Source organism: Tamandua tetradactyla, chromosome 7 (genome assembly GCF_023851605.1).
Source record: "Tamandua tetradactyla isolate mTamTet1 chromosome 7, mTamTet1.pri, whole genome shotgun sequence".
NCBI lineage: Eukaryota > Metazoa > Chordata > Mammalia > Pilosa > Myrmecophagidae > Tamandua > Tamandua tetradactyla.
The window spans coordinates 71373564-71397623 of NC_135333.1; the positions used below are offsets into that span (position 1 = coordinate 71373564).

Below are 24060 nucleotides of genomic sequence, written 5' to 3' on the forward strand. Positions count from 1 at the left end.
GATCTTCTCCAATTAGCTCAACTTGCCATCAGCCAGTGAACTAGTGGAGGGCATGTACCTTGCCAATGATGTCCTCCACTGATTCACTACTGGGGGGGTCTCTGACATTCAATCTTACCTTAAACAGGAGTCGACCCCTAATAAACATCAGGAAGTGCCTCAGCGCCTTATGAAAGTTTTACTAGACTCTATTCCCACTACTTTTCCCATGTCGGGCTGATCTTTCAAAAGACCAGGCAATAAAACATACAGAAAGGGGGTCTGTTTACAAATACTGCTCCCATTTCACCAAGTCTCAGGATGCAAATTCCAGACTAAATCACAGTCATCCTGGAGTGCTTATTGACTATCATTCCATGCTTTTAGAGGGACTCTTCACTTTAGTTATGCATAATGTTGCTGACTGGAAAAATCTTTTCACCCAAGTCCTTTGTACTAATGCCTGGTTCCAGGATTCCTCTGGCTAAAGCAAAAGAACAAGACTTAAAGTCCTGCACCTGCTTCAGTCTCAGCAAAACTGCCCATCACCAGACCTGCTTCTCAGTCACCCTCAGGGCTGCCTCACTCCCAGCCCGAAAGCAGGGGCCTGTCACTACTGCAAACTTCCTGGGCACTGGGAAAATGAATGTCCCCATAAAGCTCACAGAGAAAGAATTTTCAAAAATCTCTGCCCACAAAGAACCAAACTGCCAACATCTCCCCATATGAAGAAGAAGCACCCCCATGTTTAACCCTGATTTTTCAGCATGAAGTGCTCTGGAAAGATTAACGTGAACCCAGCTACCACTATGTTGGCCACCTCCATCGAAATCACCCCAATCACTATCTGTGGTAGCCTGCTCTCATCCTCATGGACTCTGGGGCTACTCTGTCTTAACCCCCTCATACCGCCCCAAGAACCTCCCTGGGGGGCCAAAGTTTTTATTGTTGTGGGGATTGCTAACCATCCTTTCCCTGCTCCCCTTCTAAACTTCTTCCCTTCATACTTGGGGGGGTGGAGGGTCTTCTGGAACTCACCTTTTCCTCCTTTCTTCCCACTCTGACACTTATCTCCTAGGATGAGATTTTCTCTCAAAGTTTTATGCTTCTGTGAACTTTCAAACAAAAGGAAGAATTTCACTAATGATTGCAGACTCCTCCCAGACTCATCTTGTCCTCTAATTTATGCACTTCTAGACTCACCACCATTTACCTCTGACCCACTTGCATCTGTCCCTTCCACTTTATGGGCTACTGACTCCACTGACATTGGTCATGTCCTAAGCTCCGCCCTCCACCTCCTCCAGTTACTGTCTAGATATGGCCCTCGGTTTACTTTTCCTCTCTTTCCCAATATCCCCTAAATCTGGCAGCAATAGGACAAAAACCATATAACTGTGGCTGGTGGCTCATATATGAAATCCACCCAATTAACACCTATTTTCCCTAATCCACGTATGCTTCTTAGTCTAATTCCCCCCGAAGCCAAATTCTTTACTTGTGTAAATCTCTGCAGTACTTTATTATCTGTGAAGGTTTCACCTGAAAGCCAATATCTTTTTGCATTCACCTGGGACAATCAACAGTACACCTGGACTGTACTTCCCCAAGGGTACATCGCATCTCCCTCTTATTTCTCCCAAGCATTAAAGCAAGATCTCATGGATATTTTTTTTACTCGTTCAACTCTGCTCCAATATGTTGAAGATCTTCTACTCTGTTCCTCTTATACACTCCTGACCACTTCAGCGTTGAAAGGGCACAAAGCTTCAAAAGGAAAACTACAGTTTACTCAGCTCTTGGCTAATTAAATTCCTTGGCCATATCGTTTCTTATCAGGGGCACTCACCGGACCACTCCTGTCTCAAAGCCATCCTCAGTTTCCCCAATCCAGTATCAAACAACAACTACACACATGTTTTGCATGTCTTGGTGGGCACTACTGCCTGTGAATCCCCTCCACTGTTTGGCCCTTCTACGATCTCCTCAAAAATTTCCAGCTTGAACCCTTCTCATTCTCTGGTTCTGCCCCCTCAGCTTTCTGAGTGCTCCAGCAAAGGTTGCTGAAATCCTCTTCCCTAAGACTTCCTAATTACTCTGTCCCCTTTCAACTATTTTTGAACGAGGAAGGAGTGAATGCCTCTGGTGCTAACCCAGAAGCATGCTGATCTGTATCGCCCCATCGACTATTATAGCCAGACCTTGGATTCAGTAACTTGGTGCCTCCCCTCTTGCCTTTGTCCAGTTATATCCACTGCAACTTTGGCTCAAGTAGTTTCCAAAGTAACCCTAGACTCAGTTCTCACAATCTTTATGCCTCCTGCTGTGGAAACTTTGCTAAACAGTCACCACGCCCAGTATTTCTCTGCCAGCTGTCTATCACACCTTGGAACTTGCTTAAGAAATCCTGACATTTACACTGAGCGTATTAAAACTCTGGACCCAGTAATGTTTCTCCCGGAATCTTTTGAAAATGATGAACCCCATCATTTCAAAATGACTGTCTCCTTCTTACTCGTCTCAGTTGAAGACAAGATTTAAGTGAAACCCTGCTAGAAACCGTTGACTATGTCTGGTTTACTGATGGTTCTTGTTACCATGATAAGCATAGGGACCTAATTTCAGGGCATGGAATAACAACTGTCTCTGAAATTGTTGAGAATGGGTCATTGCCGGATACCTTCTCAGCACAGCAGGCGGAGTGTGCTATCGTTGCTCCAGTATGAGAACTAGCCCAAGGAAACCCTGACATTTACACTGACAGACACTATGCTTTTGGAGTTGCCCATGATTTTAGGATGCTTTATAAACACTGTGGTTTCCTCACTTTCTCAGGGCAACCAATTAAAAATAAAATCGAGTAAGTGATCTGCTGGAAAATTTTTTGCTTTCCAAAGATGTTGCCATTGTTAAAACAACCAGGCACAGTAAAACAGACAAGGAAGAGACAAAAGGAAAAGCTCTAGCAGATTCAGCAGCCCACCAAGGAGCAGCAATTGTCCTCAACTGAAAGCAACACCTATTCAAGTTCTCCAGGTGCCAAAACTGTGTCCCAAGAACCTTCTTTAAACTGTATTATGCATGCCTCTAGCAGACATGCTAGCCTTACACACTGTGCTGGTTTGAAATGTCCCCTAGAAAAGCCATGTTTTAATCGAAATCCCATTTTGTAAAGGCAAAATAATCCCTACTCAATACACTTGAAACTTTAATCAGATCATTTCCCTGGAGATGTTATTTAATCAAGAGTGGTTGTTAAACTGGATTAAGTCACGACATATCTCCACCCATTTGGGTGGGCCTTGAGAAGTTTCTGGAGTCCTAGAAAAATGAACATTTTGGAGAATGAAGGAGATTTGGAGAGAGCAGAGAATGCTACAGCACCGCGAAGCAGAGAGTCCACGAGCCAGCAGACTTTGGAGATGAAGAAGGAAAACACCACCCGGGGAGCTTCATGAAACAGGAGGCCAGGAGAGAAAGCTAGCAGATGACTCCGTGTTCACCATGTGCCCTTCCAGATGAGAGAGAAACCCTGAATTTCATTGGCCTTCTTGAACCAAGGTATCTTTCCCTGGATGGATGCCTTTGATTGGACATTTCTGCAGACTTATTTTAATTGGGACATTTTCTTGGCCTTAGACTGTAAAGTAGCAACTTATTAAATTTCTCTTTTTAAAAGTTATTCTGTTTCTGGTATATTGCATTCCAGCAGCTAGCAAACTAGAACAGATTTTGGTACCAGAGAGTGAGGTGCTGCTGCTGCAGTTTACAAATACCAAGCATGCTGGAACGGCTTTTTAAATGGATAAGGGGAAGATTCTGGAAGAGTTGTGAGAAGCTTGATAGAGAAGGCCTAGAATGCTGTAAAGAGACTGTTGGTAGAATGTGGACTCTAAAGACACTTCTGATAAATCCTTAGACAGAAATGAGATATGTGTTATTATAGACTGGAAGGAAGATGAGCCTTGTTTTAAAATGGCAGATAATCTGGCAAAATTGACTAGTGGCTTTGGCTGGAAGGCAGATTTTAAAAGCCATGAACAGCAGAAGAGATCTCCAAATTAAATGTAGAAAGTGCAGCCTGGTTTCTCCTCACAGCTTATGGTGAAATGCAACAGGAAAGAGATAAACTGAGAACTGAACTCTTGGATACAAAGAAACCAGAAATTGATGTTCTAGAAAATTCTGGGCCTCCAGAAATAGAGACCCCAGAGAATAGTGCCCTGTGTGAGGATTTAACCAAATGTGGAACCAGTCAGTCATTTCAGAGAAATCCAAGATTGGACATGGAGTTATCCAGGAAGAATTTGTGGAAGCTCCTTATGTCTGATGGGCACGATCCAAGTCTACTGCATAGAAAGCCAACGAGAGTGCTGTGGGACCTGTATAAACAGAGCCGCTGCCCATCTGGACTGGGGGGTTCAGAGAAGGGACACATTGGAGGAAAAATAACATCAGAGGCAAAACCGTGGAGGCTGAGGTCTGAAGTCAAGAAGCTTCGGGCCAGGAGAGAGGACCCACGCAAGCCCGTGAAGCGGGTGAGTTTGCCCCGAAGGTAGAGGATGGGCCTTCCACCTCGTTGCAGTGGAAGAGTCTATGCTGCCTCAGGCCTTGGAGAGAGTGAAGCACATTCCTTGGAGTTTGGGGAGAGCCTGGCTGCCACCACATGGAGGGGTTAAACATGTGCCCCGAAGATGGCAGAGAGCCCGGGTGTAGCCCTGATGCTTGGAGAGGGTGGAGCTGAGTAAAAGGTGGTCTCCCCAATGTCCCCCAAGGTTGCATTTGGAGAGAGCAGGCCTCTGCGTAGGCCCTTGGAAAGGGTGGGAGTGCTACTTTCAGAAGCCCAGAAGATAAATGACTCTCAGACTTTGAAATCTAATGGACTTTGCCCTGCAGGTTTTTGAAACTGATTGGGTCCTGTGACCCCTGTGTTCCTTTCTCCTTATGGAAATGTTTATATGTGTTCTATGAATGTTCTTCCTTTGTATGTTGGCAGCAGAGAACTTGTTATGAGTTTTCAAAGGTCCAGAGCAAATGGAGAAAATTTTACCTTAGGACTGTCCATGCCTTTAACTAACTTTGATGAGACTTTGTACTGATTTTAATCTTGTATTAATCTTGTATTTGAAATGTTACTGGAATGGTTTAAGGTTCTCTGATATTGCTGTGAAATAAATATATTTTTTATATGGGGAAAACATGTCTTTTTTAGGGTCCAGAGGGTGGAATGTACTGGTTTGAAATGATGTATGTCCCCCAGAAAAGCCATGTTTTAATCAAAATCCCATTTTGTAAAAGCAGAATAATTCCTACTCAATACTGTATGTTTGAAATTGTAATCAGATCATCTCCCTGGAGATGCGATTTAATCAAAAGTGGTTGTTAAACTGGATTAGGTGACTACATGTCTCCACCCATTTGAGTGGGCCTTGATAAGTTTCTGGAGTCTTAGAAAAGATGAACATTTTGGAGAATGAAGGAGATTTGGAGAGAGCAGAGAATGCTGCAGCACCGTGAAGCAGAGAGTCCATGAGCCAGCAATCTTTGGAGATGAAGAAGGAAAACACCTCCTGGGGAGCTTCATGAAACAGGAAGCTAGGAGAGAAAGCTAGCAGATGACTCTGTGTTCACCACGTACCCTTCCAGATGAGAGAGAAACTCTGAACTTCATAGGCCTTCTTGAACCAAGCTATCTTTCCCTGGATGGATGCCTTTGATTGGACATTTCTACAGATTTGTTTTAATTGGAACATTTTCTCGGCGTTAGACTGTAAACTTGCAACTTATTAAATTTCCCTTTTTAAAAGCCATTCTGTTTCTGGTATATTGCATTCTGGCAGCTAGCAAACTAGAACACACACAGAGAAATTGCAAAGACAAGGCAGGCACCAAGATCCCAAATCTGGGCTTTGGGTCAAACCAAACTGACTGCTCATCCTCCTAGATGACCTCATGCTTCTCTATAATGAGGTCCCTTTAGGCCCAGACCCACTGGAGCCCATACAAACTGAAAAACATCACCCAAAAGTATTGGTGGGGCAACTTTGGGATAGCCACTCAACAAGCTGCCACCAACTGCAGTCTCTGCCCCTGGTACAAGCCAACCTGACCTTTCCACCCTGTTCTTGGCTGACTTCCCCCACCCAGGAAGCCCTTTGAAATCTGGCAAATTGACTTTCTTCAACTCCCACCTTTTCCAAGGATATAAGTACTGCCCTGTTATTGTCTGTTTGTTTTTCCAGTGGGTTGAAGTCTTTCCAGTAAGACAAGCAACTGCCATCGCAGATGCAAAATATTCTTTTAGAAAAGATTATTGTCTGGTGGAAAATCTCTCCTGAAATCCATAGTGACCATGGCACCCACTTTACTGGTCAACTTCTCTCTAAACTATCAACCTCAGCCATCTCACAGAGGCTCCACTGTGCCTACCATCCTCAGTCACCAGGATTAGTTGAATGTACTAATGGCATATCCAAAACCCAGTTAGGAAAATTCTTTGAATGATTTTCCATTTCCTGGGTGAAAGTTCTCCCCTTAGGCCTTGTGAACCTGTGTGGGTGCCTTTTTGTCCCCCACCAGCTCTTTCCCTATGAAATAATCACTGGGAGGCCCAAGTCTTTGCTATCTTGGTCCCAAACAGCTGAAGTTAGTTTCTCCTTAATTTCCTATTGTTAAGGCTCTCAAAGATGCTTTCTGAACTTCACAAAACTGTTTCTAAGCCTCTCTCTACAGAACCTCCCATTACCATACATCCCATAAACCCAGGAGATTGGGTTTATTAGAAATGACATCTATGGATCCATGATCTCAAGACACAGTATAACAAACCTTACCAAGTCCCTTCATCACCTCCACAGCTGTCAAACTTCAAGGAGTAGAATCATGGATTCATCTATCACACCTCAAATGAGCCACCCCACCAGAGTGGGCCACTGAAAACATTGGAGACCTGACTCTGCAATTTCAGTGGGTCCAGAAGCAGATGGCATCAGGAGTAGACTGCTATCCCAAGACTCTGGACAAGTGCTGAGCATACCTTCTCCATGATTGCATCCCTATGCAATAATGATGAAAGCCATCCCTGCTGGCACTTCTACCCTGCTTCTCACCTCTGCTATCATTGTAGTTCTAATATGGGCAATTACCCATTATCTTTCTCCCCCAATTTTGCCTCTATTTCTCTCGCATCCTGTCCTCCTTTCCTACTAATGTATTTTCAAATACTATTATTTGATTATCCCAAATAGTAGCTATCAGAGAAAATGCAACTAACTGCTGGATCTGTCATGGTACTCTTCCCCTTGACCACTTAAGTGATGTTTCCTACTGGCCTTGACTGCTTGACATGTCTCCATTCCTGCAGACATCTTTATACTCCTAATCTAGCCCGCTCCAAATAATCTACCCTGTGTAACTTTCAACCCGCAAATCCCACTGTATAGCATAAAAGAATTCAGCCAAAGTGAAGGCAGTCTTCATGTTCCAAACAACCCTCCCAAGCCTGGTTACTGGCCCTCTCTAACTTTATCCAACTGGACAGCATGTAATTCCTCTGTGCCTATCCCATCTCCCTGATCCCTCAGCCTCTCTGACTGATAGGCACAACTTTAAAAAGTCTGCCTCCCTCTGGGTTTTACTTTTCTGTGTAGTAGCTTTGAAGGGTTTCTCAGTCTTTCGTGCCTCCACACAGTCATACCAACAGGACAATGTGCTACTGGTTTCCTCTCACCCCAGCCTCACTATATACAGTTCCACCTGCTTCCACCCATGGCATCATAGAGCACTAGGCTTCATTCTAGCAGGAGTAGGAGTCCTCTTAGGCCTAGTTACCCCTTGGATCGGGTTTGGGACACATGAAAAAACCCTCCAAAACCTAAGTGCTGTGCCTGAAAAAATAGCATCTCAAACAGGGCAAGTCCTCTCAGGATTTACCACTTCTCTCAATTCCCTTGCAATTGTAGTTACAAATAACTGACTAGCTCTAGATGATCTTTTAGCTGAAGGAGGTGGCATTAGCACTGTTGCCAACACCTCTTGCTGCACCTGGATAAAAATACCACTGGACAAGTTGAAACCAACATCCAGGAGATCTTCAGACAAACCAAATGGCTTCACAGCATGAAACAGCAACCCAGAGACATACGGAATCAGTCAAGGGGTTTCTGCCTAACACCTCCTACTTGCATTCCCTAGTCTCACCGCTAATCATGTTAATCGTCATCCTACCCCTTAGACTCCTTTTCAACCAAATCATTACCAACTTCATCATGCCATGCCTCAAAGCAACTAGAATTTTCCCCCAACCCCCCTGTGGCTTTAGACTACAGAACCCCAAACTGAAAGTATTTGGTCCTCAGGGAGTCCCCAGGCTCCCTTTATCAAAAAAGAGGAAATGAGAAAACGGAATGGCAGATAGTTTTACCAATGAACTTGATTTGCTTGAACTCTCCCTTTTCCCAGGAAACTATGGAGAGGAAGCAGAAAAATAACTGAGGCAGGCTGACATACCAACAATCCTTTGCGGTCTTAATTAACACCTCTACCTCCATGGGAAAGTAGGAACTGTAATAAACAATGCACAGGAAGTCTGCTTATCTTCATCAGATAAGCCTATTCCTAGACAAACATTCTGCCTGGCCAGGTTTTACAGATTACGGTATCCAGAGACACTCTGTCCCAGACAACTCACATAGCTCACGTCCTTCTTGCCTCTCACTCCCCATTCTCCAATACCCTTTCTTTGTTCTAAGCAAGTATATAGACTGTTTCCCTGCCACTTTTCTTTGAGCAATAACTTCCTTTTAGTTCAGCTCCCACACATGTTACTTAGCTCAATAAACTTATTCTGCACCTTGGTTTTCAACTTAACAATCATATAGGTGAGTGCACTTTCCATTTGGGGAAATGCAAATCATTGGAGGCCCAAAGGAAGACTATGGTAGCTGGTTTCTAAAAGTTGCTCCCCAAGGAATCATGTCTTCTGGTTGTCATGCATTTGTATAGTCTCCTACCCTTGAATCTGAGTTTATCTGGACTTTCTTTACAAAAATAAGCATATGATGAAAGTGATACTTGTGACATTCAAAATTAGATCCTAAGATGCCTTTCAATTTCTGCTTAGGTCCTATGGAATGCTCATACACACGCTCTTAATACACACACTGTTGGGATGCTGTGGTTTGAGAATCCTGAGGCACATGGAAAGGCCATGGTGCAGGCACTGTGATTGACAGCCCCAGATGAGCCCTCCGGGAACAGCCAGCATGGACTGCATGCCATTAGTGAAACATCTTGGACATTCAATCCAGTGGAACTCTTGAGATGACTGCAGCCCCAGTCAACATCTGAGTGCAACTACAGGAGAGACCCAAAACAACAAATGCCCAGTAGGGTAAATTTAGTCAACCCACAGAACCATGAGAGAAAATAATAAATGGTTTTAAGCTACTATGTTGTAAACAAATATCTGAAACCAAAACATGTACATAGACATACATGCTCATAAATACTCTTAGCTTGCAGCAGAGATTGGCTAACTCTTCCTTTCTTCCTGGACACACAGCTAAGCTGTATTTTATTGTGATTGAGTTTGGGCTAATGGAATATGAGTGAATGTGATGTGCACCACATCCAAGTTTAACACAGTAAAACCTTCCATGGGATCCTCCATTCTCTCTCATTCTCTGTTTGCCTATTGGAGGAGCATATTTTGGAAATCTCTCATTGAGGATGTTACAGGCTCCCTCCAATCAAGTTATTATGATAAGCCACTGAGTTGTTTTCTTTTTTTAATTTTTATTGGTAAAACCAAACAATATATAAGCATGAATATTCCCAACATATGAACATTCCATACACTGTGTGCAATCAATAGTTCACAATATTATCACATAGTTATGTATTCATCACCATAATCATTCTTTTGAACATTTGCAACTCTCCAGCAAAAGAAAAAAAAGAAAAACTCATACATACCATACCCCTTACCCCTCCCTCTCATTGACCACTAGTATTTCAATCTACTCAATTTACTTTAACCTATATTCCCCTTATTATTTATTTTTAATCCATATTTTTTACTCATCTGTTCATACCCTAGATAAAAGAAGCACCAGACTACATGGTTTTCACAAGTCACATTGTAAAAGCTATATCATTATACAATCATTTTCAAGAAACATGGCTACTGGAATACAGCTCCACAGTTTCTTGTACTTCCCTCCAGCCACTCCAATAGACCATAAACTAAAAAGGAGATATCTGTCTAATGCATAAGAATAACCTCCAGGATAACTCTCAACTCTGTTTGAAATCTCTCAGTCACTGACACTTTATTGTATAATTTTTCTCATTCCTCTTTTGGTAGAGAAGGTTTTCTAAATCCCTTGATGCTGAGTCCCAGCTCATCCCAAGATTTCTGTCCCACGTTGCCAAGAAGGTTTATACCCCCTGGGAGTCATGTCCCACGTAGAGGGGGAGGTCTGTGAGTTGCTGTGTAGGCTGAGAGATAGGCCACATCTGAACAACAAAGAAGGTTTTCTGAGGGTGACTCTTAGGCTTAATATTAAGTAAAGCTACTGAGTTTTAGAGGTTAGCTGTTACAGTAGCTAGTATGAGAATAAACAGTAGTCAGCTAAAAATAAATTGGCAGTATTTTACTTTGAGGTTTACTTTTCTGTTCATAAGTAAGGTTGATATTTTCTTCTCTTTTCTGTGTTTTTGGTGGTATTAAACTCTTAAAACAGTTTGTGTAGCTATCCTTTTTCTACTCTCTAAAATGTTTATTTAAAATAGTTATTATCATTTCCTTGAAACCTTGGTAAAACTTCTCTGTAAAATGCTGTCATACCAATATCTTTTGCAGGTGGAGGAGTTTCAAACATATAGAAAATTAGACAACGTAGTATAATGAACCCGTATATACCCTAACTACTCAGCTCCAACATCAATCAACCCATGCACAGTCTGTCCTACTCATATCCCATCCACATGCCCACCTACATCCCACCACTTTACCCCTCCCATTATCATTTTGAAATAAAATCCATATATATTTCATGAATGTCTAAATTTCTATTGCATTTCTAAAGGATAAGGAATATTTTACAAAACAAAATACAATCATTAGTAAACATAAATATTTAACAAAATATTTTTATATCATAAATACCCAAATATTCAGTGAGTGTGCAAATTTCTAATTATTTATTGAATGTTGTAAATTTTTTTGAAGGCCCATGTATTAGATTGATTGACTGAGACATCTATTTTTTTCCTTTTTTTGTTTTCACATGGGCAGGCACTGGGAATCGAACCCGGGTCTCCGGCATGGCCAGTGAGAATGCTGCCAGTGAGCCACCATGGCCCGCCCTGATTGAAACATCTTTTAAACCTCTGTAATTCTATGGGTTTTCTTCTTCTTTCTGACAATTTATTTGTTGGAGAAATGGAATTATTTGTTTTGGAGAGTTTCTCATAGTTTTAAGTTTGCAAATTATATCCTCATGATATAATTCAATATATTCCTTTGAGCTCTGTGTTTTCTGTAAATTGGTATATGGGTCTAAGTCTTTAGAAGATTTAGATTTGATTTTTATTTTTTCTGGAAGTGCTTTTTCATAGGCAATATTGTATTCTTCCATCAAGAAACACATAATGTCTGATTATTTCTCTCTGTGTAACATTAGCAACTGTGGGTATTTATGGTCTAGATCCATTATTTCAGTAGAAATGCAAAATGGTGATTTGGGGGTTCTATTTCCATGTAGACATAGAAAGTTTCCAAAATTATTGTTCTGATGCTAATAATGAGAAAAAATGGAAAAATCTACAAAACCATAACCTTCCTTGAGCCTATCAAAGATCTGAGGTTGCAAAGTAACCAAGTAAACTGAATTCCAAAGTATGAGAAAACCTTCCATGTAGACCTATGAAATAGTTAGGCTTTGATGTGAACTTGGACAGGTGATTGTGCCCAGTTGTCTGATCAGGTAAGCACTCGCCTAACTGTTGCTGTAAATATAGTTCCTGGCTAGCTGATAAGCCAGAAGGCTGGTTTATTAAATCTCAGTCAGTACATTGCAGCTGTGGCTGATTATATGTACAATCAACTAAGGGCATTTCTCCCGCAAACGAGGTAATCCAATCAACTTGATTTGATATGATCAGTTGAAGACTTTTAGGGAAGCTGAGAGAATTTTCACTGCCTCTTCAGCCAGCGAGCCTCTTCTGTGAAGTTTGTTGAGACCCTGAAATGTAAACAACCTCTTAAAGATGAAGTGTGGCCTTGTGTGTCAGTTTGGGATAGCAGGGATTCCCAGGTACAATGGAGGAGTTCCCATGTCCTTTATCTTGGGCCTTAACTGGAGAGAGACTCTCTTGTTTGTGAAGGTGTTCAGGATGTAACTGGCTGCTTCTGGAGAGTGTTGAGGAAATCATTAAAAGTAAATCTTCCTCTGACCCAGTGAATCCTCTCTATAAAAACTATTAGACAGTTTTATTATTGAATAAGCATTAAATCAGACTTGGATGTGCCTCACAGGCAATTTGCAAAAGAGATCGCAGAGACAATGAAATCTCAGCCTTCCATACATCCAGCAGGTACAACCCATTCCATTCATGTTCTCAAGATTAAAGATGACTTGTTATCAAGTAAGAGGACTTGACACACTATTCTCTACTCATAGTTCATCCTAAATTCACCTGGTAATTAGGGTGGCCATCTAAATCCTAAATTCACCTGGTAATTAGGGTGACCATCTATCTGTGTTGATAATTCCCTGTGTTCAAGAAAAAAATGAAACTTCTCATATCTCTGTGACAAGCTGGAGCTAGGCATTTGGTTTAAATTTCACAGAGAACGGGAGACAGGGCTCATATTATCTTTATGTTTATATTTCAAAGAGATGGCTGGAAGGCTTTTTAAGAAAAACAACACTGGGTTGTAAAACTGGCAAGAGGCTTATTTAGCTCTGAAATGGTTTGCATACATCTCAAAGGGACAGAGAAAGAATGCACTGTTACATTTTCTAAAGGAAATCTTCTAAGAAAAAGGGGTGTGTCTCTTTTTCTTTTGGCACCAGGGAAAATTCTTTTTTTTAATAAATTGGTATTTATCCTTACCAGGACAGGCCTGATGCTCCACCAGACAAAGCAAAATTCTTACACCTCTGTGGAAGGTGTAGCAACCACTCTTCTCCTCAGCACCCAGGCAATAATCCATTGCTTCTGTGGGATGGGCTTCTACTCCATAGGCCACAGGCAAAGATTCACTGCTACTGGGGAAGGGATAGTGACAAAGTCCTCCACCTCTGGAGAAGGGCTAGCGAGCTCTCTTGGGCCCAGAATCTTACACTCATAACAATCAAAGATCTGCTATTGCTGGGGGAAAGTGACCCTACCCAGGTTCACCACAGATAAAAGCAGACTTTGACCCACAGGAAGGAAGGAAAGGGAAGTTTGGGAAAGCCTAGGACCTGCCTAAAGTGAGGCTGGGTCAGGACACAGCATCATCAGCATAACAGTAACAAGCGATTGCAGTCTATTGCTGGGAGAGGAGCAAAAATGTGGAGAGTAAGTCCCTCAGCCATGCAGGCTTGTAGCAACTGGTGAAAGCAAAGGGTAGTGTAGGAAATTCAGGCCTCACTCTACATGCAAGGCAATGGCAGCCAAACTGCTGGAGGAATTTGAAGCGTATGGCATTAATCATAACAGAAAAAAATTGATGGACTGAATTTCATTCAAATTAAGAAGTTTATTCATGAAAAGACATCATTAGGACAGTGAAAAGGCAAATGATGGATGGGGAAAAGATTTTTGTAATACATATTTCTGACAATGATATAGACCCAGATTAGATAATTAAAAATCAATAAGAAAAAACACATAATTTAACCTAAAAAGGTAAAAATAACAGGCTCATTTCAAAAGGAATTATCCAGATGGGTATTTCATATATGAAAAGCCAGCATTATTAGTCATGGGGAAACACAAATTAAAATTACAATGAAATACCATTACATACTTAGAAGAAAGGCTAAAAGTTAAAATGCAATGGTGCTAAGTGTTAATCAGGATTTGAAGCAAAACAAACTCTCATACATTGCTGGTGGCAGAGCCATTATGGAAAACTGTATCAAGTCTAGGAATTGATTAAGAGGCTGTGATGCTCTGTTTTTTAAATTCAAGTTAGACTTCTGTTCCCTTGACCTAGAACTCTTCTGTATATACAGCTCAAACACTAATTTAGTAGACTGCCCTCTAGTTTACTTCTAGGTACCTCATGATCTGCTGGCCAAGGTCACTATTTTGACTGCTGCTTTGCTTCGGCTGTCCATTATGGTGGCCACACCCACCTCATCTCTGGTGATTAGCTGTCACTACATGGCATTTTCCAGTTCAAGATCTGATCATCCCTATTGATCATCCCTAAGGATTTCAGCTTAGTAATAGCAGTTTCCACAGTAGTATCTGACGTACAGAGAAGGGTGACTATAGAACTCTACAGGGATGATGAAGCTAGTCTCACACATTTATTCCTCACAGTCCTGGTGAAAGGTGTGTCCTCTGGACATTCCTGAGGTGTGTGAGCAGGTCTTCCATGACAAATCCACTCTAACATTCCAATCTCTCTAAGCCTCTAGAATCCGTCGTCTACATTATACCAGGGCAGTTCTGACATTTCAACCTCAGGTAATGCTGGCCACTTTTTGATCCATGTTTCAGCCAACCATACAGTTAATGTCCTTTCTAACCCCTCAAGCTACAATATTGAATACAGAATCTCCACTTAGTGGGCTCACATCAATAAATTCAGCTTGATCCAACTTCATATTCCTTCCCCATTGTCCCACACCCTTAATATCCATTTCCACACATATTCCCCTGACTTGCATCTATATAGATTGGAAAACTCATGCAGTTCTTTCGGAGTATAGCATTTGTCCTAATGGGTCACCCTTTGTATCTCACCTTTCAGGGACTATTGGGACTTTAGTCTAGTTATAGGTCTTGAGGAAAAAAGGAGTGGTAGGGGTGGGTCATGAAAAGAATTAGAAATGTCTTTCAAGCCAATTACCTCCGGGAATTCCATTGCATTTTCATGTGGTGAAACAGTATTAATTGCTCCAGAAAGAGGAGTGAGGGCTTTTTCCCCAGGGGAGGCGGTTATAGGTTTAGTAGACACTGAAGGATTAATCTCTTTAAGTGGAGGTTGGATGGCAGACTCGTCTGGGCAGACTGGAGGCTGGGAAGCTCTTTCTTCAGGGCAGGCTGGAGATTGGGTGGCTGTTTCCTCAGGGAAGACTAGAGGTGGGATGGCTGTAACTTTAGGACAGATCATTACAGGTCTATCTAGCAAAGGGTCAGTAGAATCCCGGGATTCCATGTCCACGACATCATTATTAAGCCATATGTCCCCATCTCAAGTTTCAAGATGTCATTCTTTTCCAGTGAAAGCCTTTACTTAAACAGTAGACACCTTGCAAGATTGATGTTTTAGTTTACATTGTAAATCTGCTACTGGCACAGTGAAGCTCTGTGCCTGTTTTTCAGAAATCTCAAGACCACAGGAAATAAGATTTTCTTTCAGGGCACGCATGGAAACTTTTGTATCTTTCATACAATGCTTAAGTTATAAATTTGAAGCCTTCTCAGCTCATCCTTTCCCTCATAACTGTATCCAGTGTATCTAACAAAAACCAGCCAACATCATTATACTCCAACTCCACAAAATTCCATTAAGGTGTCAAAAATACTCTCACCCAGACCCTTGCCTCATATAAGCGTACAATTAGCAAACTCAAATGGTGATATTTTGCATATTTCTATTGTCAACTAATGCCATAGACTGTCAGTGCCATCTTGAATATTGGAAACAGAGTCATTAGTGCCTTTGACTCTAATCAGAACAGAAAACCAATTGTAAAAACCCATTATTAAGATTCTGTTACTCAAGAACCACTCCAGGTACCAAGCTGTATTAGTTAGGATTCTCCAGAGAAACAGAACCAACAGTAGGTATCTGTAAATATGTGATTTACAAAGGTGTCTCACATAACCATGGAAATGGAACAGTCCAACATCCAAAGGACAGGTTGAGAAGCTGGCAACTCTGAAGAAGGGTCTCAATAAATTCCACAGGAGATGCTCACAGTCTGAAGAAGCAGTGAAAACTCTCTCAGCTTCCTTACAAGTCTTCAACTGATTAAATAAAAATTGAGCTGATTGGATTATCTTATTTGCAGGAGACAGTCCCTTAGTTGATCATACATATACCCAGCCATAGCTACAATCAATTGACTGAGATTTAATAAACCAGCCTTCTGGCTTATCAACTAGCTGGGAATCATCCTTGTAGCAACAGTTAGGCCAGTGTTTACCTGACCAGACAACTGGGCAACATCACCTGGCCAAATTCACACCAGAACTTAAACATTAAACCACACAATGAAATACTTCCCAGCAACAAAAATACCAAGCTACTGATATACTCAATAGCATGGAAAACTCTCACAGCAAGATGATGAGTGAAAAATTCAAATGTGAAAAAATGCGTACTGTATGATTTTATCCACATGAAGTTCACAAACAGGGAGAACTAATCTATGGCAATAGAAATCAGAACACTCATTACCTTGGGACCATTGGTGGACATTGACTGGGAGAGGGCATGTGGGAGTTTGTTTGGGGATTCTGAAAATATTCTTTTTGGTTTATCCATAAATAAAAATGTTATCAAGCTGTGACCTTCACTGTGGTGCATTTTATGGTATATGAGTTTTATCTTAATAAAAGAGAAGTCCATAACAAATATTTTTATAGGTGACTAGTTCTTTATATAATAAAAAGACTACATGTACTTATCAACAAAAATACAGTGAAATAAAAACAATAAAAAGAACAAGAAATGCATATGACCTATATAAAAAAACACTACCTTAAAATAGCATTGAACAGACATGAGAAGACTTGAAAAAAATGAAAAAAGGAAAACATATCCTGTTCTTAGATAGGAAGACTTGCCCTCAAAAAGTTGACCATACTCCCTATGTTAATTTATGCATTTGTTGAGATTCCAGTAAAATATACAACTTTTATTTTTTTTCAAATAGAAAAGCTATTGTAAAGTTCACATGGAAAAATGAACAAAGGTATAGCTGAGAACACTCAGAAAAATAAGGATGATCAGTGGAAATTAGCTTTGTGAGATATTAAAACATATATCTTGATCACTAAAACTACGTCATACTGGTACATGAATACATACAGAGGCCAAAGCAACAGACTAGAAATCCCTGAAAATAACTTCCCAAATATGTGGGGATTTAATATAAGATTGAGATGCCTTTACAAATTCGTGTATTAAAGATGAACCATTTAATAAAAGCTGCTTGAATAATTGGGCAATTAACATGAAACCTCTCCTTCTCTCCTGTGTGGGATTGCATTATTTTTCTTAATTATTTATTACTGTCCCTGTGAGAGAATTACATATCTCTGCACACTCTATGTAACTTGTGTGTCTCCTTGTGGGAAGAGGTACCCTCGCCCTACCTCCCCCTTTGAAGTCAGGCTTGGTCATTGACTTACTTTAGCCAATACAATGTGGCAGACACCTTAGCCAAGTAGAAGCTTTAAGAGTCATTGCTTAATTCAGCTATATCTTTTTTCCTCCTTCACGAGAATGGCATGATTGAGGAGAGGTCTGTTATTATCCCCACCTCTCCATGAGGAAACTGAATTAGAGATGTTAAGTAACTGCCCTAGCAGCTCAGCCTATGAGGCAGATGGAGTCAGGATTCAAACCTGGGAGTCTGGCTGTATTGTGTGAATTTTAACCACTGCATTTCTCTAACATCTTCTCCTTTTACTCCAATCATTTTAGTCTCTTGTGAAGTCCATTTTTGATGCCTTCCTCAGGGAATTCCCTCTCAATAAAATATTTTATCTTCTCTAGTTATTAGCTATATTAGTTAGGGTTCTCTAGGGAAACAGAGCCAACAGGAGACATATGTAAATATGAGATTTTATAAAAGTGTCTCACGCAAATGTGGGGATGCACAAGTCCATATTCTGTAGGCAGGCTGTGAGTTGGCAACAGTGCTGAAGGTCTTTGATGAATTCCCAGGAGAGGCTGGCTGGTTGAAGCAGAGAAGAAAGTTCTCTCTTCTGACTGCTGAAGTTGCCACCTCTCTCTTAAAAGTCTTCAACTGGTCAGATGACATCCAACTGAGTGGATCACATCCAACTATTAGGATTACATCTAACTCATTAGATCCTACCCATTCAATTGGAATAGATCCATCTGATTGATTAGATGCAGAAAACTGGCTGCTCTTACAGTGGAAGACACTCCCCTTAGTTAATCGTAGATGTAATCAGCCATAGATGCAATCAACTGACTGATAATTTAAATCCATGAAATATCTTCACAGTAATGGTTAGGCCAAGGCTTTCCTGACCAGACAACTGGACACCATCACCTGGCCAAGTTGACAAGAGAAACTAACCATCACTCTAACCAATACTATTTACTTTTTTCCCCTGCAGTTCCTACGTGAATTCTTCCAAGACCAATGAACAAATTTATTCTAATGTCCTTCAGACAATAACTAATTTGAAATTGTTTTCTACTTGACTTTTTTTTGCATGCTGTATAGTGGGGGTCATATTTCACTCTTTTTCCATTTGACTATCCCGTTATTTCTACTTGACTATATACTATATCCACAGTTGAAATTCCAGCAGATATATACAGAAGCTGTCCATATTAGTTAAAACAATGTAAGTCCTCATGTAAATATGTAATTAATTCTTGATGAACGAATGATGCGACAGACAATAGTTTGACCCGAAATAAATCTTTATTCAATAAGCCTTTTTAGTGTCTGCTTTATAGAGACAAAGAACCCACCCTTCTAAAGAGAAGTGTAGGACAAGGAGTCCAGCAAAATGCATATCCAAAATGTGGTCCTCAGACATTTCCATGCTCTGGATCTATATAGAGAATAAAACCATAAGAAGGTTATAGGTTTCCTGAGGAGTGAGCATTCTCTCAGCTGAGTATGAGCAGAAAAGTGGGTTAAAGCAAAGGTCAGCAGATTTTTTTCTGTGAAAGGCAAGACAGTAAATAACTTTATAGGCCATATGGGCTGTGTCACAACTACTTCAATTCATCATTTACAAAATAAGTGTTGGGCTGGTTTTGGTTAGAGGATATGGTAGGCTGAATTATGCATTCCAATTTAGACATGTTATTAATTTTAATGTGCATTCCCATGGGTGTAAGATCATTCTAAATAGGTTCTCTTGAAGATGGTATCTTAGTTAAGATGTGGCCAACGGAATGAGGGTTGGCCTTAATCTGGATTACAAGCAGAAGAAATTCAGACATGGTCAGAAAAGTTACAGATAGAGGCTGGAAGCTGGAAATCAGTGGAACCCTGGAAGAGCAAGGAGAGAACATTATCGTGTGACCTGAAGCAAGCCAGGGAACCTCAACGATTGCTGCCAGCCAGCACTAGAGTGTTACAGACTCTGGGGAGAAAGAAAGCCTTGCCAATTAACATCTTGATTTCGGACTTCTTCTAGTCTCAAAACAATGAGCCAACAAATTCCCACAGTTTAAATCAAACCATCGTGTGATATCTGTCATAGCAGACTGGCAAACTGAGATAGATAGTCATAATTAATTGACCCCTAGGTTGAAGGAAACCCAATTAGCTGTGGTAGAAAATGTTACCAATTAGTGAGAGCTGTCCTACAAGCAAACCTAGTTTACTGACTATTCTGATAGTAGATGAATATCTGAAATTGGTAAGTCTGCCTACAGAGAAAGTGCTCTTCTCCAAAGTCTCTTTGTGTGAGAACAGGCCATAAGGATTGTCTAAGGTATAGGAATTGTAGGGAATTTAAAATTTAGGAGGACTTTTGGAAAGAAAGGTTAATGGACAATAGTCATGGCATGTGACCACTTACCTTTGCTGCAGGGGGCGATATACTCGGCAATGGCAGACTCATCTGAAAGAACCATGGGGTGAAGGAAAAAGCAAAATACCGCTGAATGAGGGGCTGTGTTAGATCTATTCACTTTACTATTGAAGAAAAATGAATCATGTCAGAATTGTCAAAACTCGACATAAGCAGACTAGAGTTGAATAAAGTAGTTAAAATATCTTCTTTCTTTCTCTGCCGAGGGGGGAGATTGAAACTTGTTTAAATAGTAGTTGTTCAAATTTTAGATTCTTAGGAAGATCACAGTTGCATTGTAGTTCTCTCTTCTATGAACTCTCTGCCTCTACTCACTTTGTCCAGCTTGCTTCCTTAATCCCTTTTCTAAGATTATTGTTCCAACTTGCCGCATTATTCTTGTTCTCATATACCCTAAAGATTGTACTATTTAGGATTCAACTCAGTTCTTTGGTCCTTAGCTTGACCTTCTTGAGCACCAGCCTTCTCTGCTATATTGTCTCCCCAATTCCTTATCACTTAGCACTCTAACATTCATTCCTTGTTATGTTACCGTTCCATGTTTATTATGTTCTCTATCTCTTTAAACTACTTGAGGGCAGAGACCAGATATTATCCTTCTTTTTAAAATATTCTAGGTTCTGACTCAATAAATATTAGTTGCTAAATTTATTCCGCAGGGTTTATCTTGGAGAAAAGATACAGATGGATATGCTGTTGGCTGAATGGACTGAAAACAAGACCTTTTGTCACAAGTGACAAACATACACTTTTCAAGTTCAGATTTCTTGGATCTAGGTTGAAATTGTTTAATTATCTCTGTTTTCTCCCACTCACCCGTCTCATAGTAATCATAGACTTTCACAACGGCTGGCTTCAGGTCTCTGACAAGTATGTCTTGCAGAACCGTGAAGGAAAAGCTCAGTGTCTGACTTGTTACCTAAAAGGAAAAGTGGGAGTAATCAAGAAACTAGATAGCCTCTTTCTCTCTCCCTTGCGGATGTCAAGATGGGTTTCAGAATGCAACCTTGGGAACTCTTTATAGTGAACAACAAAATTCCCCAAACTTTCTCCTAAGCAACTCAGATAATCTTGTAGTGCCCCACATAAGATTGATCCTCTGGGCCTATGTGAAAGTTTTCTAAGATCCAGAGACTAGTTTACGTACAATTTGTAATTATAGTATCAAGTTATTCTTTTCTGAGTAGCTAGATTAAACATCCTATGGTCAGATGTTTGAAGATAATTAATGAGATCTATATTTTATTTAATATAGTGATATAATAGAATGTTAACACTATCGTTAATATGATCAGTATTAATAAAGGAGATTTCTCAAGTGAGACTAGAGTAAAAGAACTTTCTGGGAGGGCATAATTAATTATCATTTTCATTCTTTGACTTGTTTCCTAGTGGAGAGACCCACTTAGACCACTCATATGTGCATCTCAGCCAAGATGTCAGGGCTCTCACCTGTTCCACATAAATGAGGACGTGGTTGCTGCTAACTTCTGTCCGACTCACGTAGCTAGATCTTTCAAGCTGAAGAAAATTAGAAAACTCAGAAAGTTAGAGAACAGATGTGGGAACATTGTGAGACCTGAGCGCACACTGATTGTGTGATCCTTTCCAATTCTTTTACTGCATACCAATCAATTTGTTAGGTAGTCATAATCTTTTTTGGATTTTATTTTACAGTCTTATGCCCATATGCTGTAAATCCCTAACTAGATGGCGAATGGCCTAACCACTGAGATTCCTCTTTATTTCTCTGATATCACACATCTCTTAGCTTAGAGCCAAAAAAATAATTAATGAATGTTGACCCCTGGGTTTGGAGAAAATATATATTTGGATGATATTGATAAAGCTTCAATATTGGTCTGGTCTTAGTTTGGGGATATAGAATATTCTATCATATCAGGTCTACTGGGCTTAAAATACACCTACCATTTTCACTGTAGGTTTCAGGGGAATAAAACCAGATACCATCTTTACATCAACAATCACCATATTGGAGGCAGGACGGCTCCCAGTGTAACTGTAGTGTCAAAAAGAAAAAAAGGAGAGAGGGTTTAATTTGTAAGAGGAGCTGCCTTCCTTCAAGACCATCATAACCCTGTTCATATGCATGAAGTTTTCTTTAATATAATTAACCTCGGAGATTGTGTTCATTGGACATATATGATATTGATGCTTCGAACCCTAAGTGTTCAACAGAATCCACAGCTTGCTAAAATCACAGTTGCTCAAGACTCAGTCCCAAATGATCAAATCAAAATCTTTGTGAGTGGAACTTAGGAATCTGCATTTTTCACACATCTGTAATTTTTGAATCTTCCATCTAAAATATCCACTTGTTATTTAGTATGCATTACTTTTATAGTTTTAAGTAACTTGAATGTATCATATGTACCCAAAGAGGCTCCTAAATGTTGTAAGATCAGATACTGTCTTATATTTCATACTGTGGAGAAACAGATGTTTAATAACAAGCTTGGTTGTTGAAATATATTTTTATAATTGTTTAAATAATACTAATTTAATTAGCCTTAGACACATAGCAATGTTACCTGCTGATGTTTTTTTTTTTTAGGATTCCTGCAAAGTTTTTGATGAATTATGATAAGATAACCTATGTATTTTACATTTAATGTAAACCTTGTATGTGACATTAGTATTTTATATTTATCCATTTGATTAGAGAAATAATAAATAGGATTCAATTATTCAGAAGAGGTAAGGGAGACTTACCACAATGCAAGATAAAAATCCTTGAGGACAATAATTTATTCTTTAGAAATGAATTAAACAAAATTAGTGTAAAGAGAAAGTAGAGATCGGAAGATTTAAATAGTCCAAATTGTTTTTACTTGACAGATATAACACCAGACTTTGCTACATATTGTAAATACTTTCAGTCTCCTTGGCCTTGAGAACATTACTGAGACTTTAAGACAAAATGCATTACAAGAGAAAAGGATCACTTCATAATGATAAAAGGTTCTATATTCATTAAGTAGATAAATCATTTTTAAATTGTATTCATCTGATAGCACAGCTTCTAAGTATATTATTAATTACAAATGGTTCCATGTAGCTTTTGGACTCAAATTAGAGGATGCAATCAAAAGGTCTTACCTGACATTCAGTGAGATCTGGAAGCTCGTGTGTGCTTCCCGTCCATCACAAGTTTGGGGTATAGTTTGCACCCTCAAAGCAAATGGGGAGTCCTCCTTATCCAGGTGAATATTGTATTTCATGGATGTCTGTGGGACACCAAGGACACTATCAATTTTCCTCTTTCCCTGGGACTTCTTCACTTAACTTCTCCAGATTTGCCCTTTCCTTGCCCAGTAAGGAAAGAGTAGAGCTTCCATTTCAGTGGGAGAGTTTAGAATTGATTTTCACCAGTATAACGCAGGAGTCTCACCTGAAGATACACACATCTTCCTCCCTTCACTGTGATGGCGTATTCTCCAGGCACCTCGGGTAATGAAACCTGCTGCAGTAACAGGAGGTTGTTGTTGTCCACTTGGAAATTTGTGGAAAAGGCCCGTGAACCTTGAATGGTCACGTGTGCAGCTTTCCCATTTCTGGTGAAAGTGGCCGCTCCATATTTAGACAGGGCTTGAAGAGCCACCACTGTGTCCTAGAAGATACGGGTGGAGACCGGTCCTTGCAGAATAAGTTGTTGGTAGATGGGTTTTGAACCATAAGTTTGTGTTGGCTATCACAAAGGGGCGCTGGCTTCTACTCCTCTGTTCCCTAAAGTATATATCTGCTAATTGTTTTTCCTTTTTCTCTGCCTTTCAGGTGCTTTCAAGTCACATTACAGTTTCTCCAAATGAAATAAATGATTACTAATTCTAACTAGCCTCCCAATTTATTTTCACCCATATTGTTATTTTCTAGGGGACTATTCTGTATGTCTCAGAAGACTCCGCTCTTTCCACCCATAGCCCTCCTGGATATATCCTTCAAAGAAAAGGGCTAAAATTAAGACATTAAAACAAAAGTAGTGACTGTAGTTAACTAGATGATTGGTGATCATTTAGATGTAAGAGTGAGAGAAACTTGCTACAAATAAAAAGAGTGGTATTAATACAAGTT

General features: G+C 40.2%; 1 protein-coding gene and 1 long non-coding RNA gene across 4 annotated transcripts in view; one reads left to right on the plus strand and one right to left on the minus strand.

Annotated features, from left to right (window-relative positions):
• LOC143691467 (uncharacterized) overlaps positions 1-9396 on the plus strand; it is a 53018-nt gene extending 43622 nt beyond the window's left edge. For both annotated transcript variants that reach the window (XR_013179530.1, XR_013179531.1), the window contains exon 3: positions 9101-9396. This is a non-coding gene — a long non-coding RNA (uncharacterized LOC143691467). The remainder of the gene's footprint in view (positions 1-9100) is intronic.
• Positions 9397-18804: 9408 nt separating this feature from the next.
• LOC143691468 (pregnancy zone protein-like) overlaps positions 18805-24060 on the minus strand; it is a 42892-nt gene continuing 37636 nt past the window's right edge. For both annotated transcript variants that reach the window (XM_077169974.1, XM_077169975.1), the window contains 7 exons: positions 23381-23599; positions 23089-23216; positions 21898-21988; positions 21421-21489; positions 20785-20887; positions 19957-19998; positions 18805-18975 (listed from right to left, as the gene is read on the minus strand). In XM_077169974.1, coding sequence (XP_077026089.1) covers positions 18953-18975; positions 19957-19998; positions 20785-20887; positions 21421-21489; positions 21898-21988; positions 23089-23216; positions 23381-23599 — 675 coding nt within the window. In that variant the 3' untranslated portion in view covers positions 18805-18952. The remainder of the gene's footprint in view (positions 18976-19956; positions 19999-20784; positions 20888-21420; positions 21490-21897; positions 21989-23088; positions 23217-23380; positions 23600-24060) is intronic.